Source organism: Equus przewalskii, chromosome 1, assembly GCF_037783145.1.
Source record: "Equus przewalskii isolate Varuska chromosome 1, EquPr2, whole genome shotgun sequence".
Lineage (NCBI taxonomy): Eukaryota > Metazoa > Chordata > Mammalia > Perissodactyla > Equidae > Equus > Equus przewalskii.
Window position 1 is genome coordinate 27,971,788 of NC_091831.1, and position 27,954 is coordinate 27,999,741.

At 50.0% G+C, this 27,954-nt stretch overlaps 2 protein-coding genes across 12 annotated transcripts; both read right to left on the bottom strand.

The window, feature by feature from the left end:
• Positions 1–528: 528 nt before the first annotated feature.
• NOLC1 (nucleolar and coiled-body phosphoprotein 1) lies at positions 529–11,326 on the bottom strand. 2 transcript variants are annotated; one of them, XM_008520843.2, is made up of 13 exons: positions 10,973–11,326; positions 8,745–8,800; positions 8,492–8,631; positions 8,260–8,387; positions 6,905–7,070; positions 5,321–5,457; positions 5,041–5,185; positions 4,318–4,446; positions 4,013–4,123; positions 3,267–3,917; positions 2,979–3,079; positions 2,449–2,541; positions 529–2,274 (listed from the first exon to the last, which is right to left on the bottom strand). In XM_008520843.2, exons 1-13 carry the CDS (start codon positions 11,090–11,092, stop codon positions 2,116–2,118), a joined length of 2,136 nt encoding a protein of 711 aa, XP_008519065.2. In that variant the 5' UTR covers positions 11,093–11,326; the 3' UTR covers positions 529–2,115. The 2 variants fall into 2 exon arrangements, with proteins under 2 accessions (XP_008519065.2, XP_070464684.1); XM_070608583.1 differs by having other exon boundaries at positions 8,492–8,634; positions 10,973–11,313.
• Positions 11,327–12,670: 1,344 nt separating this feature from the next.
• Positions 12,671–27,888, bottom strand: PPRC1 (PPARG related coactivator 1). Of its 10 annotated transcripts, none has more exons than XM_070608035.1 (14): positions 27,633–27,888; positions 23,330–23,518; positions 22,612–22,758; positions 22,137–22,238; positions 19,118–22,019; positions 18,759–18,812; positions 17,839–17,896; positions 16,985–17,052; positions 15,278–15,998; positions 14,163–14,312; positions 13,986–14,052; positions 13,746–13,867; positions 13,350–13,501; positions 12,671–13,064 (listed from the first exon to the last, which is right to left on the bottom strand). In XM_070608035.1, exons 1-14 carry the CDS (start codon positions 27,783–27,785, stop codon positions 12,961–12,963), a joined length of 4,989 nt encoding a protein of 1,662 aa, XP_070464136.1. In that variant the 5' UTR covers positions 27,786–27,888; the 3' UTR covers positions 12,671–12,960. The 10 variants fall into 10 exon arrangements, with proteins under 10 accessions (XP_070464136.1, XP_070464069.1, XP_070464258.1 ...); XM_070607968.1 differs by having other exon boundaries at positions 16,985–17,055; positions 27,633–27,854; XM_070608157.1 differs by having other exon boundaries at positions 22,146–22,238; positions 27,633–27,846.
• Positions 27,889–27,954: the final 66 nt, after the last annotated feature.

A 27,954-nucleotide genomic window follows, 5' to 3' on the forward strand; every position in this document is an offset into this window, starting at 1 on the left:
AGTGGTGGAGGTCCATGCAAGGGAACTGAACCCTGCTGCTGAAGCAGAACGTACCAAACTTAACCACTAGGCCACCAGGGCTGGCCCCTGAGATGATTTTAATGTTTGGCTAGTATTATGAAATCACTGATTTAGAGCAGGGGTTAGCAAAAGTTTTCTGTAAAGGACTAGACAGTAAATATCGTAGGCTTTGTGGGCTACATAAAGTCTGCCACATTCTTTTATTAAAAAGCCCTCTAAAAATGCAAAAACCATTCTTGGCTCCTAAGCAATACAAAAACAAGCCATGGGCTGGATCTGGCTCATAGGCCATTTTGTCAACTCCCAATTTAGACAATGCAGACTGGACTATTGCCTGGAAAGGGCACCGTGAGACAAGGTACAGCCAAGAAGAGCCAGCAAGCTGCTGCCAAGAAGGCTCTGCAGTGAACTCACAGGTCTGGACCCCATCCCTCTAACTGGCTCCCAAGCTGTTCTGATTTGAGTCGGATGTGGGAACACTTTGGACTCACAATAAAACTCCCCAGACACATTACAAACCAGCCAGTTTATTTGGTAGTAAGATGTATAACTTTTACCATGCAGACTGACAATACCTACGTCAGCATGAACTGTGCCTTTTCTTCCTAGAGGCAGTTACACAGAAAACCACGTTATTATCAGGTTCCTTGGCGAGTATGGAATCCGAACGAGGGGAGGCTAACCTTAAGACCTAGCGTCCATGAAGCTAGGGCCTACTTTCCCACCACAGGGACAGCCCAGCCCCCAGGGAGTTTGTTGACTCTTCTCTCCCCATGTTGCTCTGGCTGAGCACTGCCAACAGTCACCTGCTACAGCTTTACAATCAGCCAGCTTGGCCCAGGAGTCCTCTCTCTGCTCGCTGGCTTTTACGTTACCGCCACCATTACTGACAGTTAAGGTTCTGAGGGGGCACATCAATTGCTCCCATTTACCAACTACAAGACAGAGTAATCCTGTTAGGATGCCTCCCAACCCTACTCTACTCAAGTTTTACCAGATAATATGCTTGTAAAGGTTCTTCCCATCTCCATTAGTACATACACAGGTCACCTGTAAATTCACCTGACTAATGTAACCTAATTCCTACTGAGGATTGCGGTTTTTAATTAGTTTTTCTTCTTTCACTTTCTTGATCAGTGATTCCCAATCATGTAGGAGTTAACGAAACTAATTTTGTGTCACCACTGCTACCAAGACAGAAATACCAAGTGATATGTACTTTTCAGATTAACTTAACAGTATTTTGTTCTCTAAAATCTAAAAAATGAGAAGATGCAGTCCTGAATTTAATACTCAACACTATTAAGGGTTAAGCCATCAAAAATGTCTTTGAACAATAGGAAAGTTTATGCTTCCAAATTAAAAAACAAAACATATTACAAATATTAGGTAATAATGATAAAATTACAGAAAACAAATATTTACACCGACACCACAGCATTCACACCACACCAGAATTTTGCCTGTAACAAAACAATGAATTTTATCCCAAAAACTAGGCAAGTCCATGCTGGCTGTTCAGTCTTAGGCCCCATGAATGAGGACAAACTACATAGTGCATGCTGAGCAGACATACACATTAACCATTCTGAACTGCACCGCACCAGGGCTGAGGTGCAGGAGGGATGAAATTCGGACATGTGCATCCACACATGCAGAATTCTTCAATTACAAAAATTCGTACATGTGACCTCTACTATGTCTTGGGCAACAGCTGAGATTTTATCTGTGGGAACCCACCTCTGAAAATCACAACAAAAATCAATAGGCAATGATTTAATATAAAATATACAAATTTTTTAGTATGAGGATTTGCACAGAACAGGTAGAAGGGGGACAACTAAAACACATTTTTCTTAAAAAACAACACTCCCTTACCTTGTCCTCGCTACTCAACACTCAAAACCAATCTGTACAAAACCACAAATACAGAAAAGGACCAGAGAGGATGTTACAATGCAAAGTCCTTGGACCTATTCTACACTGCTATCCTCACTAAAACCCTCCCCTAACAGAGCTGAGGGTTCCCAGGTCCACTGGGGAAAGTAAGAGTTCTCGGATCATCATCTCTGCTTCACTACAGATGGCCCCAGGTCACTCGCTATCAAACTTAATGGAATTGACCTGGACAGAGATGGAGCCTCCCCGGTAGCTGCCCCGCTTCTTCTTGGTTTTCTCATGCCGGAAGGATTTGCCTTTGGTGAACTTCAGAACCTGATTGGCTCGCTCCCCCCAGTCTCCAGCTGCACCTCGCTAGTAAATAGAGAGAAGTGGTTAACACATGGAAGGAAAACACCAGGGCCATGTCACTTCCTTTCCTCTGCTCAGGCAACCTGAACCCAGAGAGCTTCCCACGAACCTGAACTAAAAGCTGTCCTCTCTCCCACCCCACCCTCCTCAAGAATGGTAAACATCTTCTCTCCTCACCTTGGCATCAAAGGAGTTGTCTGCCACTCGAGCATCCACCTCAATTTCCTCTTCTCTGATTCTTCGGAATGGGGACGATGCCCTTTTTTCTCCCTGGAGAGGAATGAAGTAGGAAATTAAAGATGGAGTGGTCAGGGGCCAGCCCAGTGGCGCAGTGGTTAAGTTCACACGTTCTGCTTCTGCGGCCTGGGGTTCACCGGCTCGGATCCCGGGTGCGGACATGGTACCGCTTGACAAGCCCTGCTATGGCAGGCTTCCCACATATAAAGTAGAGGAAGATGGGCATAGATGTTAGCTCAGGATCAGTCTTCCTCAGCAAAAAGAGGAGGATTGGCAGCCATTTGCTCAGGGCTAATCTTCCCCCCACCAAAAAAAAAAAAAAAATGGAGTGGTCATGTAACAGAAAAGCCCTCCTGAGGTATACACACGTGCACATGCGCCAGGCCAAGCAGAGAGCTGTTAAGATGATTCCAGATATTTCTTTCTACTACTTAAAGGCTAGCTCCTGAGAATAAAATAAGGCAACTTACTTTCTTCCTTTTTGGAAATGTGTTGGGGGTCTGGGGCTTTATCTTCTTGGCTTGAGGAGTCTCTGCCTCCTTGGCAGCCTCATTTTGCTTCCGCTTCTTGCCTGAACCAACAAAACAAAAAGCCGGACTCAGAAGACCAGTTTGGTGTTCCTCCTCTCAGGTGTACACACTAACAGCCTGCAACTAGAAGCACAGTCATGGGCCTCCTCCCCTACCCAATCCCCCAAGGGTATATCCCATCCCCATTTGGGAGGACAAACCCATGCAGCAGGTTCTCTGGATACAGACCTGGCTTAGAAACCGCCACTGCTACCTTTTTCTTTTCTTCCTCTTCCTCATTGCCGTCCCTGTCTGCTTTTCCATCCTGAGGAGTCAGTGCAGAGGTGCCATTGGTCTTAGGGGCTTGTGGTCTTGGACTGCCCTTGCTCTTGGGCTTCTCCTCCTCCCCCTCCTCCTCCTCACTGGAGTCATCAGAGGAAGAACTGCTGCTGCCCTCCGCCTTTGCCTTCTTCGTGGGGGCTGGCTTAGAAGGGGCTACAGCTCCTGCTGCCTTCTGTGGCTTCTTTTTAACTGGAGGTTTAGATGTCTTCTCCTCCTCCTCTTCCTCACTGCTGGAGCTGTCCGAATCAGAAGTGCTGTCCCCACCACCCTGAGAGGCCTGTTTGGCAGGCAAAGACAGAGCTGCTTTGGCCGTCACCTTGGACTTAGGAGTGGCTATGGTCTTCTTCGTCTTCTCCTCCTCACTGGAGCTGCTCTCCTCCTCACTGGAGCTGCTGTCAGCCTTTCTGGTCAGAGGCTTTTGGCCATTGCCTACAGGCTGCTTGGGAATTGTGGCTGGTTTAGCTGCAGGCTGCTTGGGAGTGGCAGCTGGCTTACTTGACGGACTCTTGGTGGTACTGGCTGCCTTGGCAGGAGCCTCATCCTCAGAACTGTCCGAGTCTAGACAGAGAGGAGAGAATGAATAGCTCCCCAAAACAGACTGAGGGGAGTGCCCCTGGAGCCCCCTCTGCCTTCAGGGCCTCCATAAGCCTTACCTGAGCTGTCTGAAGAGCTCTCTGCTGCCTTCTTTGCTGGAGCTGGTTTAGTGGCTGCTTTAGAGATGACTGCCTTAGCCGAGGGTTTCTTTTCTTCCTCAGAACTTGAATCTGGAGAGAAGCTATGGCATCAGGCTGGGTCCAGAGTCCCGACCCAACCAGAAGCAATAAAAAGAAGGATGCGAAGACCTACACAGAGCCTTAGCCCTATCTTGCTTCAGTGAAAAGCAAGAGAGACTGAGAGTTCTTGTCTTCCTTCTTCCTCATACACTCCCCAGAACCACTCCCCGCCACTGACGACTCACCAGACTCATCACTGCTGTCTTCACTGCTCGCCACAGCCTGTTTCTTCTCTGCAGCTTTCTTGGGAGCCTGGGTTCCCAGGGACTTCTTGGGTGGGGGAGCAGAAGGTGGGGGGACTGAACTATAGGGACCTGTTTAAAACAGACAGTGTGGTGGTTTTAAAATATGTACACAAATTCTTTTTTTTTTTTTTGAGGAAGATTAGCCCTGAGCTAACTACTGCCAATCTTCCTCTTTTTGCTGAGGAAGACTGGCCCTGAGCTAACTAACATCCATGCCCATCTTCCTCTATTTTATATGTGGGATTCCTACCACAGCATGGCTTTTTGCCAAGTGGTGCCATGTCTGCACCCAGGATCCGAATCAGTAAACCCTGGGCCCCCAAGAAGCAGAACATGCACACTTAACCACTGCACCACCAGGCCGGCCCCTGTACACAAATTCTTTGATACCACTCCCTTCTAGAAATGGAGCTTAATTCCCCTTCCCTTGAGTGTAGGCTAGAATTTGTGACTTATTTCTAACAAATAGAATATGGCAGAGATGACGGCACGTCATTTCTGAGTCTAGGTTATGAAAGACAATGCGGCTTTCTCCTTTCTCTGGGAGAAGCTAGCCGTCACGTCAAGCGGCCCTGTGGAGAGCTGCATGTGGTGACTGCTGAGGTCCTCCTGCAGTCGGGCCCTGGTCACAGTTGTGCAGCTTGACTCCCCATGTCCAGTCACCTGGTTTTTTCTTCATGGGTTTTCTCTGCTCCTCCGCCTCCTCCTCATCATCACTGGAGGAGTCCTCACTGCTGGAACTCTTTTGGGGAGGGGTGGCAGCTGCTTTCACTGGGGCCTTGGCCATAACTTGCTTTTTAGGTAAGGTCTGCATCACACAGAGAAAATTAGTTACTATAGGAAAATGCTGACCCAACCAATCCTGCCAGGAAATAGAGACGACCCCTCCCCTCCACTGTGTGCCCCCGGCCTCCTCCTCCTTGGTAGAAATTATGGCTCAAACCTTTTTGGAGATGGCTGCTGCCTTCTCCTCCTCTGAGTCATCACTGCTACTACTGCTGCTGCTGCTGCTGCTGCTGCTGCTGCTGCTGCTACCTGCTTTGCCATTGGCTACTTTAGGTGTTGCCCGAGCTGGTGAGCCTAACAAGAAAAACAAAACAAAAACAATTACAAACAAACACATAGCATTGGAGATTAGATTGGTGGTTACCAGAGGGGAAGGGGGGAGGAGGGAGGGCAAAAGGGGTGATTGAGCTCACATGTGAAGGGATGGACTATAATTAGTTTTTGGGTGGTGAACATGATGTAATGTACACAGCATTCGAAATATATGATGTACATCCGAAAATAAACAAATAAATGGAAAAAGAAAAACAAAACAGTGTAAGGAGTATCAAGGCATTAAAGAAGCATAAAAACCTCCTTCTTTTTTAGCTCAGAACTTAGGAGTCTTTCAGTTCTCTTGCCTTTAGAGCAGGTTTGAAGGAGACTGCCACGGTTTATCCTATCAAAGGATGTCTGTCCTGTCCAATTTCAGAAATAAAACTATCTTTAAAAAAATGATATGATCCCACAACTAAAATATACAACTATGTACTGGGGGGATTTCAGGAGAAAAAGCAGAAAAAAAAGAAGACTGGCAACAGTTGTTAGGTCAGGTGTCACTCTTAAAAAAAAAGATACACCCACAACCAGAAGGACCTGCAACTAAGATATACAACTATGTACTGGCGGGGTTTGGGAAATAAAGCAGAAAAAAAAAAAAAAAAGATTGGCAACAGTTGTTAGCCCAGGTGCCAATCCTTAAAAAAAAAAGATATGATGCAAATAATTTAAACATGCTCCCTGAAGTCTTTCACCCCAACTTCAGAGAGGCTCCTATACATCTTAACCTAATCTTCATCACAGGAAAATTACAGAAGAAAACAAATTCTCATTTGTCCCATGGAATGAAGGTGCAAGAGAAAAAATGATAGTGAAAAGCACAAAGAATATAGAGATATAAGTGGTCACAGAAGAATGGGATTTGTAGGAATATAAAATATCTATGAAATGCAACTTAAAAAATCCCAAACTCACACCATTTGTTAAAAACACATTTTCCCTTTGCTGAAGACTGTCTACTTACTAGCCTCTAATTACGAAATTTTTTACTTATTAATAAAAAGCTTTTTTTTAAAAAAAGAAATGACACTGATCGGGGCCAGCCCCGTGGCCGAGGGGTTAAGTTCGCACACTCCACTTCGGCGGCCCAGGTTTTCACCAGTTTGGATCTTGTGCACGGACATGGTACCGCTCATCAGGCCATGCTGAAGTGGTGTCCCACATAGCACAACCAGAAAGACCTACAACCAGAATTTACAACCATGTACTGGGGGGCATTAGGGAGAAGAGGGAAAAAAAAAGATTGGCAACAGATGTTAGCTCAGGTGCCAATCTTTAAAAACAAACAAACAAAAAGACTGTAATCAATACCTCTAGTTCAACAGCCAGTGCCATTTCAACTCTGTGCTGAATGAGCAATTTTAACACCAGTTCCCAGAGCAACCTAGTCCCCAGCCCAGACTCCTGGGAACAGACACTGTACCTGGTTTGGCTGGGGCCTTAGCCTGAGCTTTAGCTGCCACAGGTGTTGTCTTTGGCTTCTGGTTCTTTGGTGCCTCATCCTCTGAGCTTGAGTCAGAATCAGAATCAGAACTCTTGGCCTTCTTAGGAGGAGCTTTGACTGCCTTAGCTTGGGGCTTAACTCCCTTCTATGACAAAACACACAACGAGGAGAATCAGCAAAAGCTTCTGAGTACCCAAAGGGCATCCTACGGTAGAAAGCTTCCTAGGTTCCTTTTATTTTTTAGGAGACAATGGAGTAAGCCAGCCCTGGTGGTCTAGTTAAGATTTGAAGCTCTCACCACTACAGCCTGAGTTTGTTTCCCAGTCAGTCAGGGAACCACACCACCTATCTGTCAGTTGTCAGACTGTGGCAGCTGTGCGTTGCTATGATGCTGAACACTCTGCCACTAGTATTTTTCCCCCCACTGGTATTTCAAATACCAGCAGGGTCACCGATGGTAGACACATTTCAGCAGAGATTCTGGACTAGGAAGAAGGACCTAGCAACCCACTTCTGAAAAAATTAGCCATGAAAACCTATATCAGTGTCTGATATAGTGCCGGAAGGTCAAAGGATGGTGCAAAAAGCCTGGGCAGGGTTCCACTCTACTGTACACAGTGTTGCTAGGAGTCAAAATCAACCTGATTGTGGGGCCGGCTCTGTGGCCGAGTGGTTAAGTTTGCATGCTCTGTTTTGGTGGCCCAGGGTTTCGCTGGTTTGAATCCTGGGCGTGGACATGGCACCGCTCATCAGGCCACGCTGAGGTGGCATCCCACATGCCACAACTGGAAGGACCCACAACTAAAGATACACAACTATGTACCGGGGGGCTTTGGGAGAAAAAGGAAAAATAAAATCCTTAAAAAAAAAGAATCAACTCGATGGCACTGACAACAAAATGTAGCAGTAAGAGTGAGGGAAAGCTAATCAGGACAACATACGGAAAAGGTACACTCTTAATAAGAAACAAAAAGTTCAGCCACTTGATATACAAGCCCTGTCTCTGCCATTTCCTGCCTAGAGCTCCCAACATCTATCTACAAAATACTCTCTTACACTTGGAGTCCTAGACAGTGTCCCATAGAAACCCAATAATGCCAGGGAAGCAGAATGGGTTGAATTTCCTCTAGATTCAAAGTCCAACTTCAACCTCACATATCCTTTCCAGATCTCACACCTCTCTATTGCTTCTTTTAAAGTTCCCAGATTTTCTTCCCCATTATCACCTGTTGTATACCTACCACCATCCCTTGGTCATAAGCTAGAAGCCAAGATTTTAAGTTTCTTTTTTCTAATGCTTTGAGCAACCCTCTTTCCTTCCCAAAGCTGCAAACCTGGACAGGCTTTTTCTTTTTGTCCTCCTCCTCCTCATCACTGGATTCTTCACTGCTGCTGCTCTCTGATGCTTTGGATGCAGCCTTTCCAGGATGCTGAGGCAGAGTGGCCCGCTTGGTAGGTACAGCTGAACAAAAGCACAGGTCCCCATAAAAATCAGCCATATGGTACAGGCAGACCACAAATCCTTTTCCTGGAACCACTAATCCCCAACTCCCAACCTGGCCTTACCAGCTTTCTTAGACGGAGGCCCTTGGGCTTTCTCCACCTCACTGCTGTCCTCACTGCTATCACTGGATGATGTCTTTTTCTTAGCCTTCTTAGTCACTGGTCCATTTGCCTGTAACTTCCGCTTTGGGGCCTTAGTGGACCTGCTGAGGTAGATTAGGCTAACTTCTAGGAGATAGGACTTTCCCACACCAAGGAACACAGCCCAGCCCACTTGAGGGGAGAAAACAGCCACAGTGGTATAGGGAAGGCTTACTTGAGCCAGAAGCTATAGATGTCCAAGAGGGAAGAGGCATTGGCATCCTGCTGGGTCTATAGGAGAAAAGAGGAAGAGCTAAGTAAGAAAATTTTATCCTGGTTATTGTAGGGGAGATCAGAGTTTGCGTTATTCTCTCATTAAAAGAGCCTATTTTACACCTGGTATACTTGGTATAACTGTTACATCTTCATAAGAGTTCTCCTACCTGCATAAATTAGGAGAAAAACATTCTATTTATGTATTTCCCAATTTTTGGTATCAAAAACTTGGGCTAGGCGCCGGCCCTGTGGCCAAGTGGTTAAGTTCCTGCGCTCTACTGTGGTGGCACAGGGTTTTGCCGGTTCGGATCCTGGGCACGGACATGGCACCACTCATCAGGCCATGCTGAGATGGCATCCCACATGCCACAACTAAAGAATATGTACAACTATGTACCAGGGGGTTTTGGGGAGAAAAACGAAAAAATAAAATCTTTAAAAAAACTTGGGCTATTCCCGTGGTTTCTGGCACCATCTATCCCCCTGCCTGTCAATCCTATTTATCAAAGCTTTTAAAAACGTGCATTCTCTTTACTCTAGCACTATATTACCTAGTAATTTATCCTTACTCACAAAACAAGGGCACAAATATTTATACCAAGAGGGTGTTTGCTGCAATGTGGTTTATAATACCAAATCATTGGAAACCAGCCTCCAAAAGAAAATTGGCAAAAAGTTGTGTCATGTATTCAGCTCAGAATCGCACTCAGTTATTAATTACACTGACTTAAATTATTAACTGATGCAAAAAAAAAAGGCAAGGAATTACAGTACACAAGAGTACCAGCTCAGAGCCAGATGAGTATAGACATAAAACTCACCTTTGCCAGTTATTACTGTGTGACCCTAAGCAAATTATTTAATCTTTCTGAGACTATTTTCTTGGTAAAATGGAGCTAATACTACACATCTTATTAAGCTGTTGAGAGAGAACAAGAGATAATGCATTTAAAGGGATTAGCACCTGGAAAGAGCATTTGGCCCTTAGTTAGCCCTCCACAAAGACTAGTTTTTGTCACATGAAAAAGAATCCTGATTCTGAAAGGCTTCATTCCATCTAGGCCATTGTGGAAACACTCTTTGCAGCCTCCCTAACAGTCAATGCAAAACAGTTCCAACATGAATGCAGTTCTATCAGCTCACACGGCAGACTGTCCCAGCTTAAGGAAGTACTTCCTGAGGCTGATGTAATTCTCTCCTTTCTCACCCTGATTCTGCCACAAAGAACAAGCCTATCATCTTAGTCAAAGTCTAAGACTGCCAAAGATAACCCTTCTACTCTACCCTCTCTCAAGGTGTCTTCCCGTGCAATCATGTCTGCTTTTCTTGAGATGTAGTTTCCAAACATTTCACATTCCTGGTCATCTTCTTTTACATGTGTTTGGAACATCCTAAGTTTCTTTAACTACGATAACAGCTTTTGCCAGATGCCTCCTGAGCACCAGGCACTGGGACTACCATTTTGCATACATCGTGTTACTGAAACTAATAAAAATCCTATAAAGTGAATTATGACATCCCAGTAGAGAGACTCCGAGAAGTTAAGCAAGCTGCTAGGGTCATACATCTTAAAAGTGGCAGAGCCTGGTCCCAAATCTAGATTTGTTTGATTCCAGATGTCAAAGATCCAAGCCCACTGCTACGCCTGCTTGGTAGGGCTTATGATGCTCAATTCCGTTTCAGTAAAAGCAGAACCCTGCCTCTACTCTCGTTCATTTTCTTCTTTTTTAACGAAAATCCCAGCCTTCATTTCTAAAGCATTTCATTTATCTTCGAGTCCCGGGTAAACTCCATTGAGAGTTAAGGTCAAGTCACGCTTTACATCTGCCAACATAAAGCTCAAAGAAGGAACTTGGAGCCTCCAATGCCCCCGCGGCACACCGCGATCCCTCCTCGCCGCACTCCGCCAGCCACGTGACCGGGGCCACGAGGGTCCCACGCTGCCGCCGCTGCACTGGTCACCAGGTAAAAGCAACAAAACTCAGCGCTGTCTAATCAAACCTCGTGGAAGAGGAGGTGCTGAGACTCCAGGGGTTCTCCGGTCACCGCCGAGAGCTCGGCACAAAGGAGTCGCAGACACTGGGCTGGCGGACCCCACAGACCTCCCTACCCGCAAACCTAAGCATGTTAGGGCCCAGAGCCCTGCGGTCATCCCACCGCAGCCCATGCCCCACGCCCGGAACTCACAGCGCCTGTTGCCTTGGCGAACTTATTGGCCACCTCCGAGAGCTGGTTATCCCGCAAAAAGCCGAGCACGAGGGGATACAGGTCGCTGGGAACCACGCGGCGCAAGCCGGCGTCCGCCATCCTCCGGGCAATACGCGTCACTACCGTTTCCGTCGCACCCAACTCAGAAACTCCGGAGTCCTGAGGGTGGGGGCGGGCCTGCGTGACGCCATCGCGCCGCGCGGGCGCACAGCGGAAAGGGAGGGCGCACTCCACAGGGCGGTCCCGCCCCCACCTCGGAGGCAGGGTCAAGGCGAAATCTATAAGCTCTTTCCGGTCCCACGAGTGTCGCCATCTTGGTGAGGGCGGAGCCGGCTGGTCGCCACCTTGTGAAGGCGGAGCCCTGACGTCAGAGGTCACACCCTCGGCCGTGGCGGGAAAACTCCAGATTTCCCGCGCCCTGTCTTCCCGCTGGAAGCGCCTTTTCTCAGAGCAGTGGTTTCCAGCGTCACGGCTGGGATTCAGATTCCAGAGTAATCAGTGGACTGGCGGGCTCGAAGTGTTCTTGGTCTCTAGACTTGGTCACAAGATCTCCCAACCGCTCCCATTCGCGCTGCCAGTGGATTCCCAGCCTTCATCTTCACGGCCTCCAACACCTATGGAGGCCCTTTCTCAGACACCACCTCAGCCTCAGGACTCCCACCTACACTACAGAGGATCCTTCAGATTATCCGTGGTGGTGGTGGGGTGTTGATCCCCAAAACTCCCCTCCCTCAATCATGACTTGCCCATGAGACAACCCTTTCCCCCCTTACTTAGACTTAAATCAGCTCCATGAAGGGAAAAGGGGTTTGCACCAAACCTGACACAGTGGCAATTTCTTCAAACCTGTAGTTTTGAAAATAAGCTTTCTACTTCCTGAGTTCATATGGAGAACTCTCCCTGTGGGAGAACTAGAAACCCCGGCACTGCCTCTCCCTTTGTTGTGAGTACTCAAATATCAATGGCCCGGCCTGCCAAGTTAATTCCAAGTTCTATCATATTTCAGTTCACATTAGCAGACAGCAATCCCTTCAACCCTACCCACTACCCCTTGACTACCTCCCGTTAATGCCCCTCAGGAAGGGTAAGGATCCACTTTCTCAGGGGACCCACCTCTCCTTTGCCGTTCTCAAAATAGGCACTCCTCTCTCCTAGATGTAACTCCTACATCTCCCTCTTCCCCAGAGGTCTATCCACATGCATGCATTCTTTAAACATCTGAGCACCCGCTGTGTGCCAAGCATTGTGCTCAAGCTAAAATGGTACATGTACACACAAGGCTTAGAAAACATTTTTAGAAAACCTTTATTTGGAACAAGTATGAGCTTCCTCTAGGTCCCTGATATTAAAATCTCTTCCCAGACCAGTAGCATCAGCATCCTCTAGTTTGAAATGCAGAATCTCAGGCCCCACCCCTTAAGTCAGAATCCGCATTCTAAAAGATCTCCAGATGATTCAAATGCCCTTTTAAAGTTTGAAAAGCACTGCCCTAGATAACTGACTTCACTGACAACACACTTCAGGAGCCAAGTTTCAAGTCCCATAGGATTTTGCACCTGACCAAAGAGGGGTCCTAGGAACTCAATGGAGGTAAGCATGTCCCTGATTGTATTCACAGAGGACAAGTAATATGCCCAGCACCAGCACCACAGAAAGAAGCACAACAGCACTTGGGAGTTCTCTCTAGTTCATGTTTATTAGTGACTTAGATCTTCCAAACTTTGGGGGAACCCCTCAGCCCCATCCATCTCACATAAGAATGCAAGTTAACTTGTTTCGATGCTTGCTATAAAAAACAAATACCCCTTTAAAAAATCGGATTTAACACATTTTTTATTTCACTTTTTTCCATTTCTTTATAAAACAGTCATCTCCTCACTAGCAGCTCTCTCCCCTAGAGTGGGGGAGGGGGATGGAGGAGGTAGGGCACCTCCAAAGAAAAGGGGGAGGGGGAGAAGGGCCCAGGGTTACCTCCTGAGGTTCTTCTGGGCCTGTTTCAACAATGTGTCAAAGTCAAGAGAATCAAATTTGCTCTTTACAGGAGCAGGGTCAAAGTCTTCCCGGTTGGAGTCTATAAAGGTAGAGACAAACATCAAGGTCTTTGACCACACTTCCCAACCACAGGGACCTCAAATGGCCAGCCACCTCCTATCCCAATAATGGATGGACCTAAAATTGCCCTGATTTTAAGTCAAAAAGACAAGAGAACCCCCATTTCTCCTCTCATCCCACCCCTTAGGTTCTTCATGTGTCAGATGAAGCGAAGTCTGCCTAGCCCCACTCTCCAAAGGTTGGGAACCCTTCTGGGGAGGAGATGAAGTAGTATATCAAAGCCTCAGGGCCTCCCTCTACTCACCAAGATCAGAATAGCTTCTCTTGCAGAACTGCCTGCGGCCCCCAAAGCAGAGATCAAAGGGCTGCTCATCTGCCTGCCTCAGCTTGTGGCCACTCTCGATGGCTGCAAATGCCTCCTCAGCATAGCGGTAAGTGACGAAACCGTAGTTGTCACTGGTGGGAAGGGTGAGGCAGGGGCTGGGACGGCTACTTGGGCACATGCCATGGAAAAGAGAGAGCTCCCCAGGGTACAGAGAGGAACTGGGGTGGTTCTTCTCATTCCCCAAATGGCCAACCCTTGGTAGAAATGAAGGTCTCCTACATTGCCCAGCACACCAGAGCAAGAGGGAAAGAAAAGAAACATCAAGGTAGATGAATGGGACAGAAAGAACATCCTAACCTTAGAGCCCAAGCTTACCCTTGGACACGGAAGTGGATGGTGCACTCCTCAATCTCTCCAAAAACAGAGAACCTCTGTTTCAGCTCTGACCGAGTCATGCGGCCAGGTATCTTCCCAATGAAGACCACTCTTCTCTCTTCCTGTGTTGGATCAAGGAAAAATGACACACCATGAACCAGGGCCACAGCTGCAGATGGCTCTCTGAGGTCATGGCTCAGGGGCAAGCCCCCTCCTCCCAAGACCTGTTCCTCTACTCACTATTGCACGCTCCTTCTGCAGGACTCTCTGCCTTTGGTAATGGTCATGTGAACGGTAAGAGCTGTACCTGACAGGAGAAGAAGGTGCCATCAGCCCCCTAGACATTAGACAGCTCAAGTCTCAGAACTCTCAGGCACTTGCATCCCAGATGCACTGACTCCCTGAACACATGCTCACCGCCGCCTCCTGTCACTTCTCCGGCGGGGGGATGGGGAGCGGGACCGACTTCGGGAACTGGATGATGAGGATGAGGAAGACGAGGAGGAGGATGAGGAGGAGGAAGAGGAAGAGCATCTTCGGGAACGTCCAGAGGAACTGCAACTGGACCTGGAGAATAAAGGGGCAGGCAGGAATGCTGCGAGTGGTGCAGGTATATTCCACTTACCTCACCTTGGCCCCAGCCCTGTCTCCCTGTCAGGAAGCTCAGGACCAAAGGCAAAGCAAAGCAGAAGAGATCTAAAAGGACTCTTCATAGCTGACCAAACTGAGGCCCTCATGAACTTCAGATATATCTGGAATGTTTTAAGAGTTTTTTGCCACAGATTATATTTATTTTCAGTTATGCAATTAAAAATTGAAAAGTACTTAACAAATCAGAAAGAGGCGAAATAAATGGAGACTCAGAAAGATAAAGGGTTGGGCCCTAGGTCTTACAACTAGCAGGGGGGCCTGAGTCTCTGGGTTCCTAGTCCCCTAACACGTCTCACAGGAGTGCTGTGACCATGGCATAAAGCAGAAGTGGTTGTGCTAGACCTGTAGTAGGGGCCATTTCTGAAGATATACTTCACCATCAAAAACTAAGAATACTTAACTGATTAAGTAGGAAAATTTGTGTCTGTTACTGAGAAAAACGTACTGCCAGAAAATAGATGAGGCCACAGTGACACCCAAAGGAACTGTCTTAGACTCCTTCCTCAACAGATGATTAAAAGGACTGTTTGCCATTAACGACCCACTATCCCACCTTCCCACACACCAGGAAAATACCAGAACATGAGGACTGATACAGTATGCGAAGGAATCCACATGGTCAAGATCAAACCCTACCAGTCTCCCCAAAGAAGCAGGAGACCTCAGGGATACCCTAAACTCCAAAAGGGTATACAAGGTATCTTCTCAAGCTTGGATGAAGCTTGCCTCCTTCAACAATCCAGGGAAAGGAGAGAAGACAGAATTAGAAGCCTTAGTGCCTGAAAGTATTCAACTCAATGTGCAAAAGCTTTCAAAGTAAACTAGAAGAGAGTACATGAACTTCCTAAATGGAGAGGACCTAACAGGCCATCAGAGCTCACCTTCGCCACCTCTTGTGTGGGGGGGAGAGGGACCTGGACCGGGATCGGGATGAGGAAGACGACGATGAGGATGAGGAAGATGCTTCGCTGGTCCGGTTGGACCCAGAGCTGACAGAACGGCTGCTGTGGCCACGTCGGCCCTGCCAGCCCCGGCTTGGGGGGCTGGCTGACCTGCAGGCTTTTCGATAACAGCGCACTGACCGCTGCTTGGCTGAGGGCTCAAGGGGAATCCTAGTGTTCACATCATTCCGGCAGGGCGAAGCCTCAGGGGACAGCAAGGTGGATGGGGCAAGGCAAGGGGCTGCAGGATCTGCCTGCTCATTGCTAGTCCTGTGATCAAGTGGCTCCTGGGAGGCAGCTGTGCATGGGGGCAGGGGGGCAGCTGGGCCCAGGGACAAGACGGGTTTGATGGTGATATCCTGATGGCGTTTGACGTTCCATCGGGAGCCCACCTCTGGAATGACTAAGGCAGGCATCTTTTTTGGGGGGGTCCTGCTCCGAACACAATAGTCATGGTCCCCAGAGCCCACATGGACTGGACTAGGGCCACAGACCCCTTCTTGGAGGCGGGCTGCAGGTGGATGTTTGGCCTCTGTAACTCCTTCAGGCTTCAGGGTTCCCTCCTGGGCGGTGGACTTAGGAGATTTGGCTTTGGCCAGCAGTGAGACAGCAGCCAGGGGCTTCCATAACTGGTGGGGAGGGGTAGCTGGAGGGGTGAGCCCTGTGAGGGGAGGGAGGATGGAGACAGCAGGATGAGATCCGATTCTGCACTTCCAAACACTGCGTATATAGGCTCCAGAGACCCCCACCTGATCTTATAAAGTACACTAACAATTATCAACAACCCAGCTTGTCCCACTGTTACAACTACTCCTTCTCCTTAGTTCCCCATCTTGGGAACCAGCAATAGAAACTCAGCCAGTTAGGGTCCTCCTGAACCCCTCAACCTCTCACTGCCCAAACCTAGCTGGTGACCAGGTCCTGTCTGATCTACCTCTCCATTCTGAGACCCATCCCCCCGACTGCATGACCTCTAGGCTGCATCATGCCTGGACTCACGTAATCATCCAATGATCTCCTACCTCGGGCTTCACACCCGTTCACCTGTCTTCTACATTCCTGTTGGAAGGAGCACCCAAAAACCAATCTAGTAAAGCTTTTCCAATTGCTTCTTCAATGCACAGGATAAAGTCCAAACAGCTTAACATGGCTTTCAAAGTTCCCATAATCTGACCTCCTACTTACCACTCCAGCTTTATTTCTTGCTTTAGCTCTGCCCACCATCCTGATCAGCCCTACACTCTGGTCAAACCGAACCACTTGAAATTCCCCCAAAACATACCAGGCTGGTTTTGTTTCTTCAGTTCACTCAAGCTGCTCCGTCTACCTGGAATGACCCATCCCCTGTATCTGATTGGTATCAGTGATTTTCTCAAGCCTCTGCTTTGGGATTACCTTCTATATAACCCTTCCCTGACTGTCCCCCTTAAGACCCTATCATAAACCACACAGGCTTCTTTAATGTACAACCTCTGATACTCAACAGGCTCATTTGTTTACACATCTGCCCCCTGTACTGTACAAACCTTAAAGATGAAGATCAGATCTCTGTATCCCCAACATGTACACACACCTGGTGCAGAGCAGGCCCTACAAGCATTTGCTAGATAAACTAATCAAAGGCAGAGTTCCCCACCCTGAACCCACCTGCCACGTTGGCCAGTTCTGGGGCTTGTAACCGGTCTAGGGGCCTCTTCTCCTGGGGAGTGTCAACGCTGCTGGCGGGGGAAAAGGGAAAGCCTGGTTCATTGCCTCCTCAACATCTTGTATATCTGCTTTCCTCACAAAGCAATGGGAGAGGGGGCCATACAGAGGAATGGGATGCATAAGCTGCCCCTATCATTCTCCTCCAGCACAAAAGGGGTCTTAGTGACAGAACTGTAGGTGGGGTCTCAAGTCAGCTCTGCCCAATTCCAGGAGGCAGGCCAACTATGACCTTGAATATCCCCTACCTCCTTCAAGCTAGGAGCCTCGCCTGCCTGGCTCAAACCCAACCCCAAATCAATATTGGGGGGAACATGCTTGGCAGAACAAGATGGAGTACCATGAACATGAAAAATGAAATAAGGCTCTCAGTGCTGGAAGACTAGGGAACAAGGAGGTCCAGGGTATCTCTGTCCTACAAGGAGTCAGGGGATCCCTAGCCATGAACATCTTCTACTTTTTATCTTACACCATCACCAGTGTTGAGCAAGCTTAAAGTTTGTTAAATGAAGGAAAGAAATCCCCATAGGCAAACTTGCCAGAAGATGGAAGACACCTCTAGGACATTTAGAATCCCAGAATGGAATCAGCCAGAGGATGGTACACATCCTCCTACCTCACCACCCAAGACAGTGCCCAGTAGTGATGAGCTGAGCAGGGGATGGGGAAATAGGGAGAGACTCTAGGGCTGACTAAATGTCCCTGCCACAGAGGCATCCAGTTGATGGTCCTGGAGCGCCGGCCGGCTGCTGACCAACAGCTGTAGGGTAACTCACTCATTATGTCTCCATACTTACCCTGAGTTTCCTACAGCCAAGCTGTCAGCAGGAGGCGGGGGAGGGCACTCCTTTTTGGCTGCAAAGAAACCATACTAGTTAAAAGCCCAACCAGATGTTCCAGACTGAGGAGGCACAGAAGGGATGGCTTTGAGACCCAAAGGAGGAAAATCTACTTTGCCTACACACTGCACTGGGTTCTCCCCAAAGATCCATTCTCCTCCAGTGGGTGCCCAGGTACCAATTTTACTCATGTCTCTTCTCTGCTCAGAAACATCCACACGCCCCACCCCTGCAATGAATCTGAGATAGAGTCCAAACTTCTAAACCTAGCAATTGAGGTTCTACATCAATTGCCTAACTTCCTAGTCTTGTAGCCTATTTTTATTCTACACTTAATGTATGTTATATGTTGCCTTATACTATAGACACCTGTTATCAATTCAAGAATCATTTCTGCAGATTTTTCTCACCAATTAGATGAAAAGCTCTTTGAGAACAGGACACAGGATCCTCCACAGCACCTAGATCCATGCCTTGTACTGAGAAAGCTGAACTACCCGTTACCTTCCAAATATACCACACACAATCCTTCCTATACCTCTGCCTTTATTCACCACATTCTCTCGCTCTCTGAAATCCTGTCTTTCAAGGCCCAGCTTGACAGCTGGTTTCCTCTAGAAAATGGCCCCAAGCACCTACTGCACTTGGATCTCCCCAAACATCTACTCTTACAGTTCTTGCCATGCTGTACCACCACCCTCTCTAGGGCTTAGATTTATGTCACAGGTGAATCTTGTCTCCCCATTCCAATTAGGGGGCTGCTCTAGGAGCTGAGACTGCTCCTCCCTCATTCCCCCCAGCTTAAGCAACGACAGGGCTGGGCCCAAAGGAGAAATCAACAAAAAGGGGTTGAAGCAAAGCTACCCAGGTTCTCTCACCTTCTGATTTCTCAAACTGCTCCAGCAAACTGGACAGGTCCGATGCCTCAATTCCTGTGGAAGCACACAAAACAGCTTTGGAAACCAACCGCTATCAACTGAGAACACAGGTCCCAGGAAGTCTGAAATCACCTCACGTCTCCCTTTATGCTCCCCCTGCCCACTGTACTAAGTAAACCAAGGCAGCAACACAAAGCAGGAAGGAATCAAACAAATCCAGAGCTCTGCCTCTCAAGAACCCTCCAAAGAAATCCAACAAAGGCCAGACCCACCAAGGTGGTTTATCCTGTTCTTTGGAGGACTCTCCCCACCCAACCTCCGTGCCCTTCTTCACACCTACTCAACTGTGTGGCACTCACCAATCTCACTGATGAAAGCCTGCACCACATCCTCAGGACCCTGGGCACGTGGGGTAGGCAGGAAGGACAGCTTCCTTAGACGGGCTGGGTGGACGGCAGGCAGCTTGGTGATAGTGCCCTGCCTTGGTGTGGGAACAGCCTTGGCAACAGGAGAGGGAGGCTTCTGCCTGGGCCTGGTCTCCTGGGTCTCAGGCTTCAGTCTCTCTGATGCAGGCTCCTCAACAGCCACACTCTCAGTAGACAGACACGATGGAGCCTTGATCCGGGGGCTTTGCACTGGGGAGGACACCTTGTGTTTCAGATGGGGAGATGCAGGCACTGGCTTGACCTCCACCTTGGTGGGCTCTATCTGTGGAGCACCGTGGCCAGCAGACCCAAGGCTGAGAGGAGGAGTCATTGGTAAAGGAAGTACACTTTCAGGGGAGCTAGCTGGGATGCCACTGGGCTCCACCTTGGGTGAGGGAACAGCCCTCCCAACAGAGGCTAGAGGCAAAGGAGGTGGGGGTACAGTAGGCCAGAATGGAGGGTGTTGCAGGCCTGGGCCCCATCCCAAGGGCCCATAAGTACAGTTGGAGCTGTAAGGTGGGACTGGGGCAGGAGGGGGTACCCAAGGCACATTGCAAGTGGGGGACACAGCATAGACGCCAGGAGTACCAGACACTAGGGGCACCGTTGGTGGGGGAGGCAGGCAAGGATAGCCAGAAGGGGACACAGGGGGATAACAAGGCCAGGGTGGTACAGGGGCATAGTGAGTATAAGGATCAGGGGGCACTGGCCCCACAGACATAGGAAGACTAGGAGGCTGCAAGGGTGGTGGAGGCAGACTGGGGACCCCTTGTCCACTTGCAGGAAGGCGCAGCATGGAGGTCATGCCCAGCCCACCCGGGGTAAAAGGCAGAGCAGTGGGCATTGTTGAGGGCATGGATTGCACGGTAGGAGCTGGAGGTCTCACTGGCAGTGGCATCTCTTGGAGTGGCACCTGCTCAGTGGGAGCTGAGGCCACAGGTTTGCTTGCAGGTGGCTCAGGACTAGGAGAAGCAGAGCTGGGACCCAAAGGCACAAAGCAAGCCTCAGGAGGAGCCTCAGGGCTTCTCTGTAGAGCTGTCTTCTTGGCTGGGGCTGGTGGGATGACAAGACAAGGGATATCTGCCAGCCCTGTGGGGGTTTCTGGGAGGCTCGGCCACTTCCCAGCTGGGGGCTGGGCACTCCTCTCTTCTGCCTCTGCTTGGCGCTGTTGCCTTCGTCGCCGGTACTCAGATAGGCTAAGAGGCCGAGGTCTGGCTTCCTGGGTTGTGGCATTGGTACCATTTTCCACCTTCAGAGAACCCACAACCTCCTTGATTTCAGGGATAGCCTTTGGGGGATCTGAGGACTCTGACTCCAGGAGGACCTGGGGGGCTGGACTTCCCTGGGCTGATGATACTGCACCACGTCTGGGATCAGTTGGCCTAGACTTAATTAGCACAGGGTCAACTGGAGCCAGGTCAACGGGAACAGAGTCAACTGGTGCTGGGTTAACTGGGACAGGGTCAACTGGTGGTAAGTCATCTAAGATGGGAACAACCACTGCAGGGTCAATTGCTGCTGAGTCAGCCAGGACTGGTTCAATCAGCACTGGGTCAGCTGGGAGAGGGTCAACCAGCTCTGAGTTGACTGAAACAAGGTCAACCAATGCAGGGTCAACAGCTACAGGGTCAGCTAGACCCGGTTCAACTGCAGTGGGATCAGCTTCAACAGAGTCAAGCGGGATGGGGTCAGCGCGAGGAGAGTCAACCAATGAGAGATGGGCTGGAACAGGGCTGGCTTGGATGGTGTCAACCAGGTTGGGGTGGAGGTCTAGAGGACCTTCTTCAGCAGGACTAGCTTGTCCAACACTACTCTCCAAGTTCCCAGAGCTAGGCTTCTCCAAGGCAGCTGCCCAGGCCCGAGCCCAAGCCCGGGGCTTCCCTCTACCACGGGGAGGCTCAACCTCTCTTTGAAGTTCCTCCTGAGGCAAGTTGCCTGCCTGAGAGGTCACCTCTGTAGCCACAGTAGACTGCCCACGTGAAGATGACCTCAGCCTCCTGGCATAGCCTTCTGCATAGGCTGCTGGCTGCTCCTTGCTCTTCTTCCTCCTACCCTTTCGAGCTCTCTGGGAACTCTGCATTGCATTGGCAGGTGGGTTCTGAGGCCCCTTGGGTGCTACTGGCTCCATGACCTCCCTGGGCTCCGACAAGCAAGCTGACTCCAGCTTTTCCTCTGAGTCCAGTGACAACCCCTCTTTCTCAGGGCAGAGGGCTTCCTTGGGCACAGCAGCCTCCGTCTCTGACTCTAGTGTAGGCAAGAGCAGCTGCAAGGCCGGACCAGCCTCTAGTGAGTCACCCAAGAGCACAGGCTGAGGTCCAGTAGGGATCTGCCGCACCACAACTGGGATCTCTAGGTCATTGCCAGCTGTGGCTGCCTGGCCCACAATCTCTAGCACCACACAATCCTCAGGCAGTGTCAAATCATCTGGCTGCTCCTGAAGCTCATCCTCGAGTGATGTCAGGTGGGTGAGGTTTGGCAGGCAGTACGGGTGCATGGCCCGCACCAGCTCACTCAGGGAGGAGATGCTCTCGTCGCCAGCTACCTGCACTGCCATCTCTGCTGCTGCTGTTTTGTCTTCCTCCTCAGGGCAGGCCAGGTGCATGGGGAAGTCTGGGATGTTGCTTATGGAGTTGTCGAGCTCCCCAGCAAGCATTTGGCCACTGAAGCTGGCCACCTCCTCCTCTTCTTCCCCATCACTACGTTGTTGGTGAGGAGGGGATTGGCCCCAGCGAGGTCGTGATCTTGGAGGTCTCCAGCTAGGAAGCTTGGGGGAGGAGGTCTCTAAGAAGGAGGGTGGAGAGAAGTCCCAAGGGGGATCTGTGAGAGACATCTCAACCTGCAGGAGAGAAGAGAAGCCACAGAGGGAGTTTTCTCCAGGAATATATTCTTCCAGACCTGTCCCCACATACTCCTCCCTCCTGGGAGTCCTTGAGGCTCCCTAAGTCAGGCTTACCCCACTCACTCGACTACTGCCTGTGCTGGGCCCCAATGCGTCAACTGGGGCGATGAGGTCACGTTCTGGGGGTGTCCGAGAAAGGGTGAGCAGCTTATGCAGCTAAGAGGGGGAAAAAGAACTGAGATGAGTAGTGCTTCAAAACTATGTGAATAAGGGGCTGGCCCCGTGGCCGAGTGGTTAAGTTCTCGCGCTCCGCTGCAGGCGGCCCAGTGTTTCGTTGGTTCGAATCCTGGGCGTGGACATGGCACTGCTCATCAAACCATGCTGAGGCAGCGTCCCACATGCCATAACTAGAAGGCCCCACAACGAAGAATATACAACTATGTACTGGGGGGCTTTGGGGAAAAAAAGTAAAAAAATAAAATCTTTATAAAAAAAAAAAAAAAAACAAAACACTATGTGAGTAGGCCCACAGACATGGTTCTAACCTTTGCACCAACCACACATCCCCTTCCCCTGGTCCCACACTCACAGAGGAGCCCTCCCGAGGTGACACAAGCAGCTCCGAGTCCGGAATGCTGTCAAATGGAGACAGGTTCTCGGAATCTGCATTATCCAAGATCTCCGTCAGAGCTGTGAGCAGCGACACTTCATTCTGGTCCTCCAGAGATAACCTGCTCTGCTCCAGAAAAACAACAAGAAGGTCCCACTAATATCCCTAATGACTTACTGGGCCACTGAGAAGGACTGGAGACCAAGAGACTCAGTCTGCCTGGCTCAGTTCAGCTCAATCTGCCAGATTTGAGTACCAGGAAGCATGGGTTCCAATCTCATTTACTACCATCCACTGCCTCTGTAGTGTCAACAAAAACCTACCAGAAATGAGTCTTAAGCTTAAGCTTATGTTTCACACACATCCTCCACCCTCAGGTAAGATGTGGGATGCTCAGCAAACAACCCTTGACTAGGCTGGAATTGGGATCAAAACAGAGATCAGAACCCTCTGGATATGTAAGTTAGGGGCTCAGGCAGGGGGAAGGGCCATGGACTATAGTCAAGCCTGCCAGAGCATCCTTACATGGGATATAATCTGGCAGCCTGCAGCCCAACACTCACCTAGAGACAAAATCACTCTTCAAGGACTTGGGTTGGGTATCTAGCACCCAAGGTTCTGGGAGAGCAGAGCCACTGAGCCATCATCTCCCACGCAAAGTCTCGCCTGAAGACCCCCAAGCCCCGCCCCAGCTCACCTCTCCAAGGCTCCCAAAATCCTCAATGAGGGAAATGAGGGAGGCATCCATGTAGCTCTGCATGGTCCCCAGCAGTGTCTCATCCTGCAGCATCAGCTCCTCCATCTCCAGGTCCTTGTCCCTCAGACAAGGGCCCAGCCGAGACAGACTGACAAAGCCAGAATCATCCCCCTCCTCATGCAGTAGCACCTGGGGCAAAAGCCGGGGAAGGTCAGAAGGGCATGGTAAAGGCTGCAGGGCATGTGGGGTGGCAGCTGATTGATATGCTCTGTAAACCAGGAACCCAGCCCTCCACCAATGGCCCCAGACTCAGTAGGAGCCCCACCACAGCCAAACCTCTGGACTTGCTGGGCAGAGAGAAGTACAACCCATGAGCCAAAGCCCCAACCAGGATGGTAGTGCTCAGGGACCTTCTGAGCAAAAAAAAGTTTGGACTCCATCCAGACACAGTTGGAGCCATAGGAGATTATGAAACTGGAGAGTAAAAACATCAAAAAGATCAAGGTTTTTTAGAAGAGTCGTCTGCTGGTTGTGATAAAGGCAGACAGTCTGAGGGGAACACCAAAGGAGAGGACGTCAGCAAAAAGGCAATTTCAGCTACATCTACCTTATATTCCTCATATCCTGCTTAGGCCTCTCTTCTCCGCTTAGCTCAAATCCCACCTTCTTCAAGAAGACACCTCAGGCTTCCCCATCCCATGCTGATTTCTACTCACAACCTTGAATTCACACATTTCCGTACCACTCGCTTTTCTGGCAATCACATCCTGCCCCCTTCCCACCACGTGACATTCCTTGCATCATTACTGAAATTAGATTCCGAGTTCCTCTGGGGCAAACAACCCTTTGTATTCTATTAGTTTATATTCTTCTTGGTTTTTGGAAGGATTTAAACTCTGCTTATACTTCCTGGTTATCCAGGATGCCTGGCAGTGTCTTATACACAGCTGATATTCACACTTTTATTTTGAAGGCCCTACAGTATGCCACCCAACCCCTCAATGGTAGTCCCAAAAGAAGTCTCTTTCCCTACCCCTACCAAGTGAGAGCTAGAAAAAAGCTTGATTCTGTAGATGGAAAAGCCTCACCCCACCACTTCCCTGAGAACTAGCAACATCTTCAGCCTTGTCAGGCAAGGAGCCGCCCGCCCAGGCCTGTCAAGAGTGTGGGTGTGGGTAGGGCCAGAAGTGACTGGAATGGGGCTGGCAAAGCCAAAGGCCAGAGCCTTGGGTATCTCCCCTATAGGAAACAGATGATACAAAGGCCGGAGAACTGGAACAAACCTGGGCAAGTCAGTCCTCCCTCCCCTTCTGCAGCAAAGGGAAACTCTGCACCTCTTCCAATAATGAAAAAAAAGCAACAGGTGTGACTACACCCCCACACTCACCCTCTTAACCAAGCTGAGGAATTCCTATGCCCAGGGAGAAGAAAGGCTAGATAGAGACACTTTAGGAGGCCAGGCCCAGAGATGAAGTGAAAGGTGACAGGTTTTAGGCACTAACTCCTCCTAGGTCTTCACAATCCTCTAATTACAACCAGCAACTGAATAGCACCTGGCTCAGCAAACACTCCTGGGTAAGCAAGGAGGCTGCATCTCTACTTGCCCTGACACCTTCCTGGCCCAACTACTAGGCCAGAATCTGAAGACAATACCCAGCTCTACGAACCACTCATCACCACCTCCATCGGGCAGGTACCGGAGCCCCAGTTAGAGACACTCTCCTCTTCACCTGACCTCACCCATACCTCCATCCCCAAACAGCACAGCTTCCAGAGTACCAAGAGCATCTAGGGGCTAAACCCAAGCTAAAAGTAAGCCAGTCACCAGCATCTCTAACTTCAACAACCTCCCAAGTGGCTTTCCCACATCCAGTCTTGTCCCTGCAGTGTTCAAAATCAGCTACAAACTTTTGAAAATATACATCAGGCTGGCCCGGTGGTGCAGCAGTTAAGTTCGTGCGCTCTAGTTTGGTGGCCCAGGGTTCGCCAGTTCCGATCCTGGGCACAGATCTATGCACCGCTTATCCAGCCATGCTGTGCAAGGCATCCCACATATTCGAAAATAAAGGAAGATGGGCACACATGTTAGTTCGGGGCTAATCTTCTTCAAAAGATAAAATAAAATAAAATAAATAAAAATACACATCTGATCCCTTCCTGAGACCCTCCCTAGACCCCTCCAAAGGCATCCTACTGTTCTTAGCGTCAGGTTTAAACTCCTTAAATATGGGTTACAGGGATCCTGGTCTTTCTCACCAGACTAGACTCTCCTGCTACCGTGTGTCCTCTCTCACCATGTTGCCTGTCTCTCAGTTTCTCTAATAAGCCATGTTCTCTCCCACCTCAAGACCTTCACATACTATTCCCTCTGATGAACGCTTCCCCTGCCACACACATACACAGCCAAGTCTCAGCTTAAAATGTCCCTTCGCAGGCCCTGCAAAGTAGATTATTATTGCTGATTATATAATCCCAAATATGCTGCACTTTCCTTTTGTCCCACTAATCATTTATTGTCTATCTTGATAAAAGCATAAGATCCCAGAGAACAGGAACCATGTGTGGTTTAACTACAGTATCCCTCGTGTCTGAACATAACCGTATCTCAATAAATAGCTGGTTGACTGACCAGCTTCCAAATACCCATCTTTCTGTGTGTGGTTTTTTTTGGGGGGGGGGGGTTTATAATCTCTCCATGAGACCCTCTTTAACCCCAAATGACCACCTAACTTGGATTACAGCTGGATCACAGATCCTTCCTGCCTCTCCCCCAAAGAGTGAGCAGCACCAACAGCACAAGATGTGACCTCTGAGAAAATGAGGGAAGAGAGGTAAGCAGCTCCCAAATTAGGGCCCCAGAAGCCATTCTCCCCTGGGCAAGGGCCTGGATTGGTCTGCTGGAAATGACATTACCTGGCAGCCTGCAGCCCAACTCCCACTTAGAGACCAAGAAAAGAAAAAAAAGAAAAGAAAAAAGAACTTTCAAGGACTCAGCTTAATTGCTTAAGAGAGATAACAGTTCAAACTAAGTCTTTCCCACCTCCACTCTGGGTGGGAACTTTTAAGAAGCCCTCTACTCAGGAGTGGGACGATAACACTTTTTAAATATGGAAAACTGAAGGCCAAGAAAAAAAAATCTGACAGAAAGAACTTCACCCCATCCAATAAATGTTCAACTAGTGTTGGCTAGTTCTCACATCGCCTCCAACTTTTGCCATCCCCAGCAAAAATTCCAGAGAGCCTTAAACACAGACCACCCCAATTTCTATGTGTCAGTTCACAAGAGCAGGCCTTAGCTGCCTCCTCGAAACAGATGCTGGAGGAAAAAGTGAGGAAAGGAGAGATTCCCTTTCCCTCTAGCTTGTCCCATGTATACATTAACACTCCCATGCCCCTTGAATCACGAATGAGGCAGGACTGCAAGCAACCAAAACGCCAGTGTCCGTGACTCACAACCTACCCCAAGCCGGTCAGACAGAAACCCGCCACAAGCTCACTCTACAGCCCTTCAGCCTCAGCTCTCTACGCTCGCCAACACACTCCGCCATCCGCAGGGAACAGACGCCCCGCACATCTGGAAAGTCCTTCACCATCCGCTATCGGGAGGCGCCGCGGACCAAAGCAGAAGGAAAAAAAACTTCTCCAAGGTTGTAGGCAAAGTTGACTCTAGCAGCCCCTACCTTCCTTCCCGGCCAGGGGCCCCCTGCCCGGGTCGGAGATGGCGGGACCGGCTGAGACACACCCAGTTCCCGGCAGTGCGGCTCCAGCGCCGATACGAGATGCCGGGCAGCCTGGGGCGGGAGCCACGTGGACATCCCCTCCCCGCCCCCACGTGGACCCGCGGCTCGCCGGCCCCCCCCTCACCCGGGAGCCCAACCCACGTGGGTGCCGCGGCCGCCTAGAGGGGGAGGGGAAGCAGACAAGTTCTCCCGGGAAAATCGCTTCCCCCACCCCACGTGGCTCCGAAAAGGCACTGCAGCGCCCGGCTAGAGGCACCCCGACTCGGCATCCTTAGAGGAAGATCTTAGCCCGGCACTCCAAGTTCGAATCCTTGATCCCCCGCCACGGGCCGTGTTTCCGACACCCGGCTCTGCCCCACCAGCGTTCTGGAGGAATGGCCCTAAGAACCCTGTCTCTACTCGCGTCCCCCTAGCAAATGGCCAGTCCACTCGGCCCAACCTGTCTCCCGCAGCCACCCAGCATCGACTCCCGAGCGCTTCCTTCCTTTCCTGTGGCGTCCACGTGTCACCGCCCGGCACACGCCGCTTTGCTGCCAGCCGCGGGCCGGCCGCCAGCCTCTCACCTGTTCCCCTCCGCTCACAGCGCCCGCAGTCCCATAAGGCGCTTGGCTCCGACTTCCCCAACCGCTGCCGCGGACTCCACCGCCAGGGTCGGGGCCGGGGCCCCCACTCGGAGGCGGCGCGACTCCGTCTCTCCGTCCCCGGCGCGCCGCCATCTTGGCCCCTGAACACCCAGCGCAGCTGTGATCGCCGGCGCCGCCTCGCCCAGTCGCTTGTGGGGGGAGAACTACAACTCCCGGAAGACAGTGCAAGACTACGAATCCCAGAAGGCCCTGCAGGGAGACCCACTTGCACCCGGGAAGAGAGCCCTGGCCTCGCTAGGGA

Excerpts from the sequence above, each read along its gene's own strand:
- NOLC1 (XM_070608583.1), bottom strand. The coding sequence starts at position 11,092 with ATGGCGGACGCCGGCTTGCGCCGCGTGGTTCCCAGCGACCTGTATCCC. Across the intron at positions 4,447-5,040 it reads ACCCATGAAGAAAAAACCAG|GTCCCTATAGTTCAGTCCCC; the intron begins GTGACTGGACAT and ends TGTTTTAAACAG. Across the intron at positions 2,542-2,978 it reads CATTTCCAAAAAGGAAGAAA|GGAGAAAAAAGGGCATCGTC; the intron begins GTAAGTTGCCTT and ends ATTCCTCTCCAG.
- PPRC1 (XM_070607968.1), bottom strand. The coding sequence starts at position 27,785 with ATGGCGGCGCGCCGGGGACGGAGAGACGGAGTCGCGCCGCCTCCGAGT. Across the intron at positions 22,020-22,136 it reads GCAGTAGTCGAGTGAGTGGG|GTTGAGATGTCTCTCACAGA; the intron begins GTAAGCCTGACT and ends TCTCTCCTGCAG. Across the intron at positions 13,868-13,985 it reads TGCAGAAGGAGCGTGCAATA|GAAGAGAGAAGAGTGGTCTT; the intron begins GTGAGTAGAGGA and ends GATCCAACACAG.